The following is a 13,080-nucleotide window of genomic DNA, read 5'->3' on the forward strand; positions in this document are numbered from 1 at the left end:
ATAAAGCAGAGTGCGGAGGGACCGCGGGGCTGGCACTGGGGTGTAAAGGAGGCGAATTCGCTGGCACTTACCAAGTTATAAATAAAAGACCCTGCACAATGGTACCTTCTCTAAGGACAGACAGTCTTTACAACACTCCTGGCGTCATATCCTGCTGGGGACACTTCAGCTCCTAGCCAAGACTCCACTCCTTTTATTTTTGCCAGCAGTTTAGTCTGGAAGCCATAATAAATTCCTGAGAACAAACGCCGCAGCCGGGCAAAACTTTAACATATAGATGCATCTCTTCTGTGGGGATCTCCACGTGGAGATTTTAGAGCTCTAGTTTCCGAGAGTGGTTTTTAAATCAAGAAGATGATAGCTTAACACTCCCCCATCCCCACAGCCTTCGACGAACAGTCCAGGGGCCTGAGGATGGCCAGCTTCCTAACCTTCAACCTGCTCCTCCAATCCCGGACCCCCAGACTATGAGCACACCCTGGGCTCTTCCTGAGAGGACCCCCACTCCACAGAGGGCACCCCAGCAAGCTCGGGCCAAAGGGCACTGGTAGACCAGAGGAAGGAAGCAAACCTATCCGGGGCTCCCAAGACTTCCTACTGGAATCGCGCCCCCTCCAGAGGCAGAGACCCACAGGTGGAACGAGGGAGACCTAAAGAGAGACGGAATGAAGGGGACAGAGAGAAAAGAGCCAAGGAAGAGTCCAACAAGAAACGGACAGAGCTAGACAGCTAAGGATAGGCGGTAGAGACACAGGTAGGGAGTGAGGGACCGAGACCCCTTTCCACTCTGAGCGGCGGCGCCCCTCGCCCTAGGGCTGTCTCTCCGGGTTTTCACGGGTCCACCCTTCTCTCTCGGGGAAAACGCTCCGCGCGGGGCCCTCTCGGGCCGGCGGAGGCCTGGGCGCCGTCAGGGATGGGAAGAGAAAGTGGCCGCTGTCGCCCAATCAGCGCGTGTCTCCGCCACCCGGGACGGTCTCCCCGTCGGCCAATCGCAGCTCAGGGCTCCTGACCAAGCTTTGGGTGAAAGAACTAATAAATGCTCCCTAGCCCGGATCCCTGCACTCCGTGTCACGACGGGAGGAGACTCCGGCCGCGCTCCCGCCTCGCCCCTCCCCCGCTCGCCGCCGCGCTCCGAGCCCCTTCCAAGCCCCCAGCTGCGGGGCCGATCGCCCAGACCCGCACCAAACTTTTCAGCCCTGGGCCTGGGATCCTGGACTCTGGGGCCTCCCTGCCCGCCCCTTCCCCGGGTTCCTTCCAGAACTTCGGGTCTTGCAGCCCCCCTCCCCGAGTCCCTCCCTCTCGCCTGTCTTTTTGGGGAGGAGCTCTTCACTCACGCTCCGGAGAGTTCCCGAGGGTCGCCTGCCACGCCGCGCTAGCTTTTCCTTTTCGCCTTCACCTGGATATAATTTCTGCGAGAAGCTGCCCCCAGGATGACCACGCTGGCCGGCGCTGTGCCCAGGATGATGCGGCCGGGCGCGGGGCAGAACTACCCACGCAGCGGGTTCCCGCTGGAAGGTAAGCAAGGGCCTCTTGCGCGGTCGGGATCCCGGGGCCTGGATGGGCTGCCCCACCCGGTGCCGGGTCTCCGCGACGGCGGTGGAGTGTCCTGGGATCCCACTCCCCCAGCACCGCCCACCCCGAGAAGGTATAGCTGGGGACAAGTCCCCATTCGCTTTTCTGTCTGCAAAAGTAGCGCCCTGCTCCCTGCAACCCTGGCGGAGCTCGGCTGCCAGGCCTGCACCTAGCCGGGTCCTCTCTCCCGGCTGTTTTGGAGATGCCCTGGTCAGGAATGGGGTGACCCGGCGTGTGGAAAAACCCGCAGAAACGTCTCTACATTCTGCCCGCCCGAAGCCATCTCCAAACTGTCTCGGAGGAGCCCAGACTTGCAAAACTCTTGTTTAGTTTGGGAAGAATTTTCTTGCCGTGCACAGTTGGGGCGTGAGCCTTCGAAATGGAAAATTTAAGCCATTAGCGTCCCAAGTAGCCTCTTGAAGTTTCTATAACCTGTTTGGGGATCGCTCTTCAGTTGACCTGAACTTTCTGGGAATCCCAGTAAGCTTTGCAAACTCGAGCACTTCCGAACAACTTTAGAAGTTGGAGCGCCGGAGCGGGGTCCTGGCAGCGCCCTTCGCCTGCCATTCAGAGCAGAACCAATACCCAGGGCCCCAAAGGGGGTTAGATTACCCACAAGCAGACCCACAGCTACCGTTCTGGGTCCCGAGGTGTTAACAGGTAACACCCGCAGCCACCTGCGCCTTGTTTGCAATTCTCTTTGGCTCTTGGCTCCCACACTCAAGTCAGAAACTCCAAGGGGGCTTCCACAAAGACCCCTAGGGCAGTTCCAACTAGCAGAGTTGGGCGAGAGACACCTTTAGAGGAAAGACAGACCCAGCGCCAGCAAGCCCCAGCTGCCAGCCATCCTGGGCCCCAAAAGGAAGACAATATCTCAGGAGCCAGTCATCCTGCCACGGTGATTCCCTTCACAGCAGGTTAAATGCCCCAGGTTTGCTAGATAATTTCAACAAATGTGGCCGGAAGAGGGTCTGGGATTGGGAGTCCGGGTGGAGTAGTTTGAGTGTGGGGCTGTCACTGCCCATTGGCCGGAAGGGTCAAAGTGAGGTGGGTTCTTTCCGCTGCTTTCCACCCAGCTAAGTGACTCTCCCGGCCTCTCCATCTCGCCTTCTCCTCCCAGTGTCCACCCCCCTCGGCCAGGGCCGCGTCAACCAGCTCGGCGGCGTGTTTATCAACGGCAGGCCGCTGCCCAACCACATCCGCCACAAGATCGTGGAGATGGCCCACCACGGCATCCGGCCCTGCGTCATCTCGAGACAGTTGCGCGTGTCCCATGGCTGCGTCTCCAAGATCCTGTGCAGGTACCAGGAGACAGGCTCCATCCGACCTGGCGCCATTGGCGGCAGCAAGCCCAAGGTGAGCTCGCGGGTCTGGCGGTGCCGCTCCCCGGCGCCCGGTCCAGCGGGTGGGTTAGAGCGGTAGGGAGCAGGTCTGCCATCTGGGGCCTGAAAGGAGCTTGTCTTCCAAAGCCCTGAAGGTGTACTGAGTGTGAGCCTTCCATTCCTTAACTGATGCTTCAAAAACACTCCAGAGGGTTTGGGAAAAAAAAAGTAACTTTTTTTTTTTTTTGTGCTCGGAGAACGCTGAAATTTTCACCAAATTTTATTCGAACAAGCCCCTAAAGCAGGCCACTGTGCGTGTCTACCTGTTGCCGATTTTCCCCCCAAGTGTCTGAGCAGCATCATCTGCTGCTCGGCCCTTTCCAAAAGGAATCTAAGACGCTTCCTTTTTTTTTTTTTTAAATGGATTCTCCTAACTTTTAGTCTCTCCCCAGTCCAAATTGTTTTCCAGGAGTCAAAAGCCAAAAGCCACGGCGATTAGTTTTCTATGTAATGAACCCAATGAGTCCCTTAAAAAAAAAAGGCAGCTTGATACTATCCTCAAATTATTTTGCCTCTCTTTTTTAAAGAGTCACATTCGATAGGGTTGAGCGACAAGGTCTGTCTTTTCTGGTTGTAGGGAAAAGCCAATTTGATTTTCTAGTTGCTAGGGGGCAAAATCAAGATGAGTATGATAAGCCTAAGACTTCCCAAGCCTCTCCTCCAACCCCATCTCAATCTGGGAATCTTTGGAAAGGTTTTTATTTGGGTGTGTGTAGGGGGGGGGGGTAGGCTCTAATTATGCAGCTTTGCTCTCCACTCTAATTTTTAAACACCCAGTACTTCACCTCTTGCATCTTGCTTTGAGCTTCACTTTAGTAAAACCTGGTCCCCTCTTACAATGACACAAGTTGCTGGTCTAATTTGATTTTTTTTCCCCCAGACAGCCCTGTTTGAAGCATTTCCTTTTTAGTTTCATTTTCGTGTTGATTCGGTTGGATAAAGGAGTTGCCTTTAATTTCCGGGATCTGAAAGTACACCCCACCCCATTCTCAAGATGTTTTATTTCTTAATTTCACCCAGTTGTAGAACTTCTCTAGACAGGTAGAGGGTCCCCAGGCTGCTCCGGGAGAGGGATGATTTCCTGTCTGCCTTATTCTAAGGGAGTCTCAGAGAGTTGGGGGCCTTTTGACTGACAGGGGGGACCTTCCCTGAGCATCCAGACAGGCCCGGAGGCAGCAGAGCCACCAAGTCTGGCCCAGAGTACCGGGTACCAATGACGGCCCGCCTGTTCTCTTAAAGCAGGTGACTACGCCTGACGTGGAGAAGAAAATTGAGGAATACAAAAGAGAGAACCCGGGCATGTTCAGCTGGGAAATCCGAGACAAATTACTCAAGGACGCTGTCTGTGATCGAAACACTGTGCCCTCAGGTACTAGGCCCGTTAACGTGTCCCCAAGGCACGACCATCAGTCGCTATTACCGTGGCGGTCTTCTGACACACAGAATCGACCCCATTATTGATCTGAGCTACTGGGAGGCAGCCTCTCCCAAGGCCTGAAATATTTACAGACCAGATGATGTTGGTGTTTTATAGAATGCAGGGTGAGCTGCGTGTCCCAGGGGTGGAGGGCTGAGGGACCGCCGCAGAGGGTCTCCCCAAAGAGGATTTCTGCAGAGGAGGGCGGGCAGGAAACGTGAGGCGGAGGAGGCCATGCGCTTATTAATATTGATGTTCCCTTTTAAAGAGAAACAAATGTTTTGGTAACCCCAAACCGAAGGGAGACTTTGCCGTGTGCGCAAAGGAGGGGAGGCATCGGCAAACGCTGGGTTTTCTCCGAGAGTCCCAGGGACCATCCGGCGCCCCCGGCAGCCTGGGGGAGGCGAAGGGAGAAGGACAAATGCAGGGCCAGTGCAAGGGCGCGCGGGAGAGTTTGTTTTTAATTAAAAGGAAACTCCCTTTTTCCCTCTGCGCGAACGATATATTTCAGAGTATGGATTTGTTTACCAGACCGGAATCTGGAAAAAATAAACGGGGCGGGGGGAGTGTATTTTCTTTGATTTTTACAATAGGAAACGATTCTGCAGTTGAAATTTAAACGCTTTATAAGCCTCAAAAAAAAAAAAGTCGTTTTGTAGGGGACGGTTCTCTGTGATTCGACCCTTCCCGCTAACCTTGGGGCTCCCAGTAAGTTCGGGTGGGGAAGGACAGCTGTAGGGCAGGCTGAAGGAAGAAATCTCTTAGGTTGGAGACCTAGTGCCCCAGTGCAGAGTCAGGAAGGGAACCGCTCCCAGGCTGGCGAAGAGAAGCAGAGATGGCCCTACCCAGCCCTAATTTGGAGGTGCCGCTTGCCAGGCTCCCTCTTTCTGTACCTAGAGGCCTATATAAGAGGCTTTGAATAGGGGAGTAAAGGACAGGAAATGGATGGGGATGGCACCAGAGGCGGGCAGAGACAGTGCCGAGGCTGCGGGGCAGTGGGTTCTGGCGCCCTTGGCTAGGGGGAGGGGGCTCCTCCCGCACAACCCCGTGCATCTCAATCCTGTGCGCTCCTTTCCTCTTCTTGGCCCCCTACCCCTAGTGAGTTCCATCAGCCGCATCCTGAGGAGTAAATTCGGAAAAGGCGAAGAGGAAGAGGCCGATCTGGAGAGGAAGGAGGCCGAAGAAAGCGAGAAAAAGGCGAAGCACAGTATCGATGGCATCCTGAGCGAGCGAGGTAAGCGGCGGCGGCGGCGCGGGCTGTGCTGGGGCTGCGCGCTCCGCCTCGGTGCGCTCCGGCCCTGGGTTAGCGCAGTTCTCTGACGTCCCGGCCTGACCTCCACGCAGCCCCCGGCTCCTGTCAAGGTCCCTCCTTGCTCCCAGCCTCTGTGCTCCGGTAAGAGCATTCATGTGAAAGCCAGAGAGACACTTGTAAATGTTGTAAATGTTGTAAATCTTTTCTTCGGTACCACTTCCAGCCCAGGGAGTTGGGAACTGTGGACTGCGTTCTGGGGGGTGGTGGTGGGGTCTACAGAGATGAGGACTGGGGATCTCTGAGCGATTGGAATGCTGGGGATACAGGGTACTTAAGCTATTGGAGTCAGAAGTAGCTTTTTGAAGTAACTTTTGCACTTTCTTGAAAAAGCCTGGATCTCAGTTTCCCACATGGGGGGCACGCAGGAGCTCTTGGGCGGCAGTTACTCAGTGTTGCCCCACTTTTCTGCCTAATAGATGTGTGTGTGTGTGTGTGTGTGTGTGTGTGTGCGCGCGCGCGCGCGCGCGCGCGCGTGCGCGTGTGTTTATAAGTTGACTGTTCTGCATTTGTTTTAAATTGGTTTTCAAGTGTTATGAGGTTTAACATGCACGTGTCTGGGAATCGAAATTAGCCCATGATCTTGGTTACAAGTTAAAGGGATCTGTGTTCTTGGGTCCTTAATGCTGGCGCTGTCTATTCCTGGGGTGGGGGAGTGTGTGCAGACCACCCACTCCACGTTAGCTGTGGCCTGTCAGCACCAATGGAAAATCTCACCCCGAGGAGCAGGAAGTAGAGCCTGCCTCCCCTCTACCTGCTCAGAGTTTCCCCCTTCAAACTTTCAAGTTATACACAGAAAAGAAGGAAGGAAGCTGGGCCTGGGAGGTGAACTGAAGGATCTCAGCAGCAGGGGGACTGAGTCTCGGGGCCTTGAGCTCTGCAGATAGAAGCATCTCTTCACTCTTGTGTCTGATCAGAAGTAGTTGCATGCCTGCCCACACCCGAAATTCCCTGGTCTGTGACTCAAACGTCCTTGGGCTGAATTAAGTTTTGTGGTTGCTCTAGAGGGGCAGACAGGCTGGGGAGAGCTACTTACTGCAACTAGCTGGGTCTGTGCGCTCCCCAGGCTGGCAAACAGGCCGGGACTGTGGGTCTGGAAGCGGGTCCCTTCTTCTGCCTTTATTGTTCAACCCTGGGGCATCTGCGGGCCTTTCAGGGCAGCTGTGCTACAAAGCAATGAAAAATCTGCACACAAGAAGCCCAAGATTTGGGTGTTCCCCATCCAAATGCCTGATTTGGGGGATAACGGAAGCATACATAGATACTCTGGGATGGACATGTAATCAGGAAGACACCCCAAAACATAGCAGGTTGAGTCGGGAGATACGTATCCTGTCCAGTCCCTCCCTCCACGGCAGGGGCCTCCCATGGACACAGTCTAAGCCCCTCTTTCTGGAGGGGCGCTTTTCTGTCCTGCTGTCTGAGAAGACACCTCTGCTTTTAGCGCAGCCATGACCATACAGAGAGGTGTGAGGAGAGGGAAAAAGGCAGGAGTGGAGGAGTCGGACACCCTCCAGCCTCTGGCAGAAGAGCCCCAGAGCTGCTGGGGAGGCTGAGGGGCCCAGGGCTTTGCTACTTGTTGCTGGAGGCGCCCGACAGGCAGATCGGCTGCTCCGTCACAGCACAGGCAAGCCAGGCCCAGGAGACAAAACGTCCCAAATGAGCTGGTCAAACATTTGTACAACTTTTCCAGCTTTTACAAAGAAGGCCTTCTCTACACAATCTACACTTGGAGATGAACTTGGGAGACAAAGCCTGGAGAGTCCATTGAAACTCACACTTTAGCTTGGCCCAGACAAAGCTGCAGCTCGGAGCAGCTTGATGTGAACAAAGGCAGGCAACCTTTTTATAATTCAAGGAGAAAAGAAGAGAAAACAGCCCCACAAAGGGCCCAGAATAGACATTATGGGCTTGCAATGAGGGATGAATTATTCAATGAGCCGCAATAGCTGCTGCGCCAGGAAGTTTTATGGACTCTCCAGCGTGGAAAAAGTGGCCATTTCACCTACAAAATGTTTCTAGTCTTTTAAGCCTGCTAGCTGGGCTGGCTGCTATTCATGGGCAATTGCTACCATTTTTAAAATCAGTGTATTCTTCCCAGTGGGGGCTGTGATGGTAAACACACACACACACACACACACACACACACACCTCAGACGCCAAAGCCTAAATTTAATTTTGAGTTGTCAAAGATGATGCAACCTCAGTATCTTCAGTGCCTTCACCTCCCTGGAGGGCACAAGGGGCCCAGAGAAAGGACTGAGATACACTTAGAAGTCTAGAAACCTCAAAAATTCCCGTCTGTGATGCAGGCATCCAAAGTCTCAGCAGCCCCAGCTTGTAAAATAGGAGAAAGAGCACAGAGCGCCGGCAGGAGGGGGAGAAAAACGCCCACAGAGGAGGGACTTTTAGGGCCACTGCTGCTTGCTCTCCCCGGATGGCCTAGGCTGGTAGGCGCTGCAGAGAACGGCTCTCCCGGGTACAACTTTGGCCGCGGGTCTGCCTGGCAGACTCCAGGGCACAGGCAACCTGAAATAGGTCATAAGCACCCTCGGTCTCCTTCCAGGGTCTCGCTCTTTCTCCCAGACGGTCCCTTTCTCCTTTCCAACTTTCCCTGCCCCGCAGTGCCCGCCGCGGCCTGGCCGCACCTCGCTGGGATCCGGGCGGGAGGAGCCAGGCCACTGGGCACCGGGGTGGTGGGCACGGCCCGCGCAGCCGCTCAATGGGCGCTCTGTCCTCCCCCGGCCCGGGGGCGCTGCCACAATGGCCGCCCCCACTGCTGCGCCCCGCGCCCCAGCCCGAGCCGCCCCTCCCCTCCCTCGGCAGCTCGAAGCTTAGCTCGCCGGGCTGCAGCGGACTCAATCGCCTTTTATGTCCTCTCACTTTCATCCTGACACAGCCCGCCTCCCCCTTCTTCTCCCGGCTTGCTCCTCTCTTTTTTCCTCCCTTGCCTGAGGCTCACATTAGTGAAATTTCTGCAACCTCCCCCCATTTTTTTTCTTATTTTAAAGAAAGCCCTTAACACAAAAGCGGTGACTAATCAATAGAAACTGCTCCTTCTTCATCTCCTCCTCCTCCTCCTCTTCCTCCTCCTCCTCCTCCTCCTCCTCCTCCTCCTCCTCCTCCTCCTCCTCCTCCTCCAGGGTGACGCTTTTCCTGTTTGTGAGTTTTGAGCAACATTTTTGCTTTGTGCGGTAATGGAATTAGGGGACAGTTGGGGACTGTAAATGGACACGCGACTGAAAGACTGTCGCTTAAATATTTAGATGCAATGTTACAATTACTGACTTGTTGCAGCGGCTTTGAAGTGGCAGTTCGGGAGTACAAGGGGAAGAGGCTAGATTGCCAAATTGATGTTTTGATTGGGACTGGAGATACACTTTCACAGCCCCCCCCCAAAAAAAAATCTCCAGGAAGTATGAGACTTTGCAACAATTTCGGCTAAGGGCTTCAGGCACCGGTCGCTGGAGGGTGCATATTCCTGTCACATCGTTTGCCTGCAATTTGATGTTGTTGTTTTAATTTGGAAAAGTAAAAGCGACAAAAGTCTTGTTTGAGCCCTGCTTTCTTGTGAGCTCTTTGGGGGGGAAAATGAATGAAGACAAAATGACGTCAGCTTTTAAAACACCTAAGTCTGTTAAAAACACAGAAAGTTTTAAAGTCGTTGGAATACGTTTCTAGCGGACGAGACAGACAAAACACTCTGGTAAGGGATGCTAGAATCCAGGGAAAAGCAAAGCCCTTTGGTTCGAACAAGTTATCAGAAAAGAGAATTTAAGTCTCTGTTTGGGACCTGAGGTGGAAGACAAAATTTCCCACAGATTAAAATTATGGGGTATGGGATCCTAGTTTGTGGCACAAAAACCTTTATTAATGGGACAGCCCAACGATTTCCATTTGTCGAGACCAGGAATTTGACCTCAACATCATCTCTAGTCTTCGGGGGTATATTTCATCTTTTTAGAAGCCCTTAAAAACTTAACAAGGAAATAGCACCCATTTTTAAAAGTATGGCAGATATCAGAACTTGAATTAAATGACAATACCATCCCAATCCTTTTTGTCAATGTAGTGCTAAGGATTTCCCTGCTAGAACAATGTAAAAAAAAAAAATCAGAGTTTGGCCGGTAGCATTTTTATTTTGCTTGTTTGTTTGTCTTGGTTGACTGCTGTATGCTTATTGAAAACATGCAGATTTTCTAATTAATGATTGAATGGTATGTTTATTTTGGGGTTTGATGTGATTGTTGATAGCAGGGAGGAAGGGGCTTCAAGTGTGTAATAATTACTGAAGGGTCATTTAAGAGTCCCCAGGGCTGAGCAATAAAACCCACTCGGGCAGTGATGCGGAACCGGTAAGTGTGGATTGGCTCGGGCGAGTGGGATATATAGAAATCAATCAGGGAAATCGCGTTGCCGCTAAACTCAGATGCTTTCGACATCCATGAACACTTCAAATGTATATTATATTTTGAGGACAAAACAAAAACCCTGCCTCAGGATAAGAGGAGAAGTTCTAAGCTGCGCATAGGTTAAATGGACCGATGCGAATGAAAATCTCTAGAGCTTAACAAACGGTGGGAGAGAGTTTGGCCTGGACCGGACTGAGAAAGTTTAAGTTCGGTGTGGTTTCTATGACAGGCAATTTATTTATGCGGGTAAATAGAGGTTAAAGAACCATTAAGAGTGTACATATATAACTAACAAGACACTAAAAGGCAATTAAGCAGTCAGTTTAATGTCTTATCTCACTGGCTGCTCTGGGGTTGTCTTACAACTAGGAATTAAAATCTGAAAAGGAAGTTTTCAGCAGCTCTGGCCAAATATTGATTAAGTAGCTGTTTGTTGATACCATTGTTATGCATTAAAAGGCCGGAGCCGAGGCCTCTCAGTGGCCATCTTCTATTGTGAGGGATTCTTAACCACAGAGATCAAAGCGGGATCATTTCAATTTATCTGTCTTGGAAAATCCTCCTTTTCCTCAGAAATCTCTAAGGAGGAATTCACCAAATTCGCTTTAAGAAATAGGAACTGAAACCAGCTACATGGTGTTGGCTTGTGGAGAAGACCCATGGGGTGTTTTTAATTATCCTATGGTGATTTCTTGTTTAGAACTGAGGCTAAGATGGTGATTTTTATCGTCATTCGTTTCTTTTTTTTGGGGGGGGGGCAGGGAAGAATGGAAGCTGCTATCTCCCTGCTGCTAAATTTCTAAATGTGAAAGTTTCACCAAAGTTGCTGTTTCCAAGCTAGAAGAATGTAGAGAAAATATGTTTATTATTTTTTAATGTAAAACTAGGTGGAGAATTGATTAAACGTACAGGAAACTGAGAGTTATACTAACTGCATCTCTTAACATGTGTTTTCATAATTTTTGTGTTTATGGATGGTTAGATAATTCTTCTGTATATTTTATACTCCTTAAAATATAAGAGTAGATATGTGTCTGTTTGTATGCATAGTTTGTGCCTCATTGGTGTTTATTTATAAATTGGTCACTAAGAGTTACAATGGTACTGAACTATATATCCAGTTGCACAAGATGAAGGAGGTATTTGTCCCGTGGGTTGTGCTTTCTAGAGCCATGAGCATTTAAGAGAGCAGCAGAGCCTCCCCTATAACAATCAACTGTTGAATGCCAAAGACAATACTTCCCCGAATCATTTTATGACTTTTGTGGCTCTTGATTTTTTTAGATAAACTATTAGATATTGTTTGTTCCAAAAACTCAATCTATTTGCATTGAATTTTCTTTTATTAGGAGAGCAAAAATTCTTGCAAGGTCTCTTTTGGAAATGCCATCTCTGTGCTTAATTTGCAAATTCCAACAAATCACTCGGAGGTTCTAAAATTTATGCCAGACTCAAGCCTTGGATATTTAACTGTGCATCGTGGATCTGCCTGTGTGTGGGGTTTTTGGAATCCCCTTCTCTGCGCACATTTCAGTACCAAATGATTTTGCATAGTTTTTTTTTTTTAATTTTAGCTTTCACTTTTTACTTTTGAGCAAGACGAATCATGATATCCATAGCAGAATCATTGGCACACATTTAGAATATTTTCTGTTATAATCCCCCAGTTAATTAATACCCCATCCATGTTCAAGTGCTCTCTGATGTAAAATGTATAGGACGGATCATCACATTTTAGAACAATTGCCTGAAGTAGATTAATTAAGCTGGAAGTTAGAGTCAGCTTAGATCTGATCTGGTTTCTCAGTTTTGGGTACAGATACAACACTAGAGAGTTCTTTGTGGCACATGCATACTTTATATATACTTGGAGTTAAATGCCTTTTCTCCCCTAAGTATTAGGCTGTGTGTTCATACACTGCCAGGGAGACAGCAGATCCCAGCTCCGAGATGGGCCTGCTCTTAGAACCAAGATAAAATTGCTGACCCAAGACCTGGCTGTGTCTTGTGGGGGAGCTGTTATCCTGAAGGGCACAGAGAAAGTGAATGAACATCAGACTTGGCCATTCTCCCTGAAGATAAGCCCCGGAGTGGGAACACAGTCACCCTTGGCCATCCCCCGCCCTGTGGAAAGAAGTCTTTTTGCCCCATTCACACTAGTCTGCAGTAGAGCACGCACAACCTGGCTTTTACTTCTACTACCCTACAATGTTGGGTCCAGTTCTGAACTCCAGTAGCATTGTGAGTTTTGCCTGAAATGTAACCCCCTCTAAGGAAATGTCTCCCCCTACGGAAGCCCCCCTCCAATGATCTGGGCAGGGGCTATGGTCAGAAGGAAGGAGACTTTACACATAATTTCCAATGTTATCTCGGGGAAGGGGATAGTTATCAAGTGAAGGGGATAGTATTATAGAACATCTGTTTAAGTGAGAGGAAGTTTACCATGGTCACAGGGAGGTATGGAAAGAAGAGAATGTGCTTGTTGAGGACGGTTGGGTAGGTTTGATGAATTCTCACCCTCGATATTACGTTTTCCTTCCTTTTATTCTGTGAAAAATTAAGAAGGAATGAGTAATGTCTGCTACGGACATGGATACTTCTCTTTTAAAGCCATTGCATTTTAATAAAGGGTTTCAGTGTAAAACCTAGAATTTAATTTGATGCACTTTTCCTCTAAAAAGGATAAATTTGAGACAACACTTTCCCTTGCACATTGCATCTAGCAACGTTTGAAACATTTTATGTTTTGTCGTAGAATTTTAAGTAAAATAAAATACAATAAAACAGGACTTCTATGTAAAGCGACTTTGATCCAAGTTTTCTGAATTTTTATGTGCTATTTCCACTACAGTAATTGAGACATTACCTTAGTAAAACAGATTAGAACTTATGACAAGCAATATCAAACTAAGGGTATGTTTGTGTTCTTAAACCCATTCAGTAGTTTCTTTCTGGAACACAGTTATTAGATGGGCATTTAATTTATTT

At 49.9% G+C, this 13,080-nt stretch overlaps 1 protein-coding gene across 3 annotated transcripts in view; it reads left to right on the forward strand.

The window, feature by feature from the left end:
• Positions 1 to 1,430: 1,430 nt before the first annotated feature.
• Positions 1,431 to 13,080, forward strand: part of PAX3 (paired box 3) — a gene marked incomplete at its 5' end in the record, with an annotated part of 103,519 nt that continues 91,869 nt past the window's right edge. For 2 of the 3 annotated variants that reach the window (XM_080689096.1, XM_080689094.1), the window contains 4 exons: positions 1,431 to 1,515; positions 2,693 to 2,928; positions 4,194 to 4,323; positions 5,471 to 5,605. In XM_080689096.1, the coding sequence (XP_080545222.1) occupies positions 1,431 to 1,515; positions 2,693 to 2,928; positions 4,194 to 4,323; positions 5,471 to 5,605 (586 nt within the window). The remainder of the gene's footprint in view (positions 1,516 to 2,692; positions 2,929 to 4,193; positions 4,324 to 5,470; positions 5,606 to 13,080) is intronic. The other variant, XM_080689095.1, reaches the window with a different exon arrangement.

The sequence above is a fragment of the Muscardinus avellanarius genome (assembly GCF_963383645.1).
Source record: "Muscardinus avellanarius genome assembly, chromosome: 2".
NCBI lineage: Eukaryota > Metazoa > Chordata > Mammalia > Rodentia > Gliridae > Muscardinus > Muscardinus avellanarius.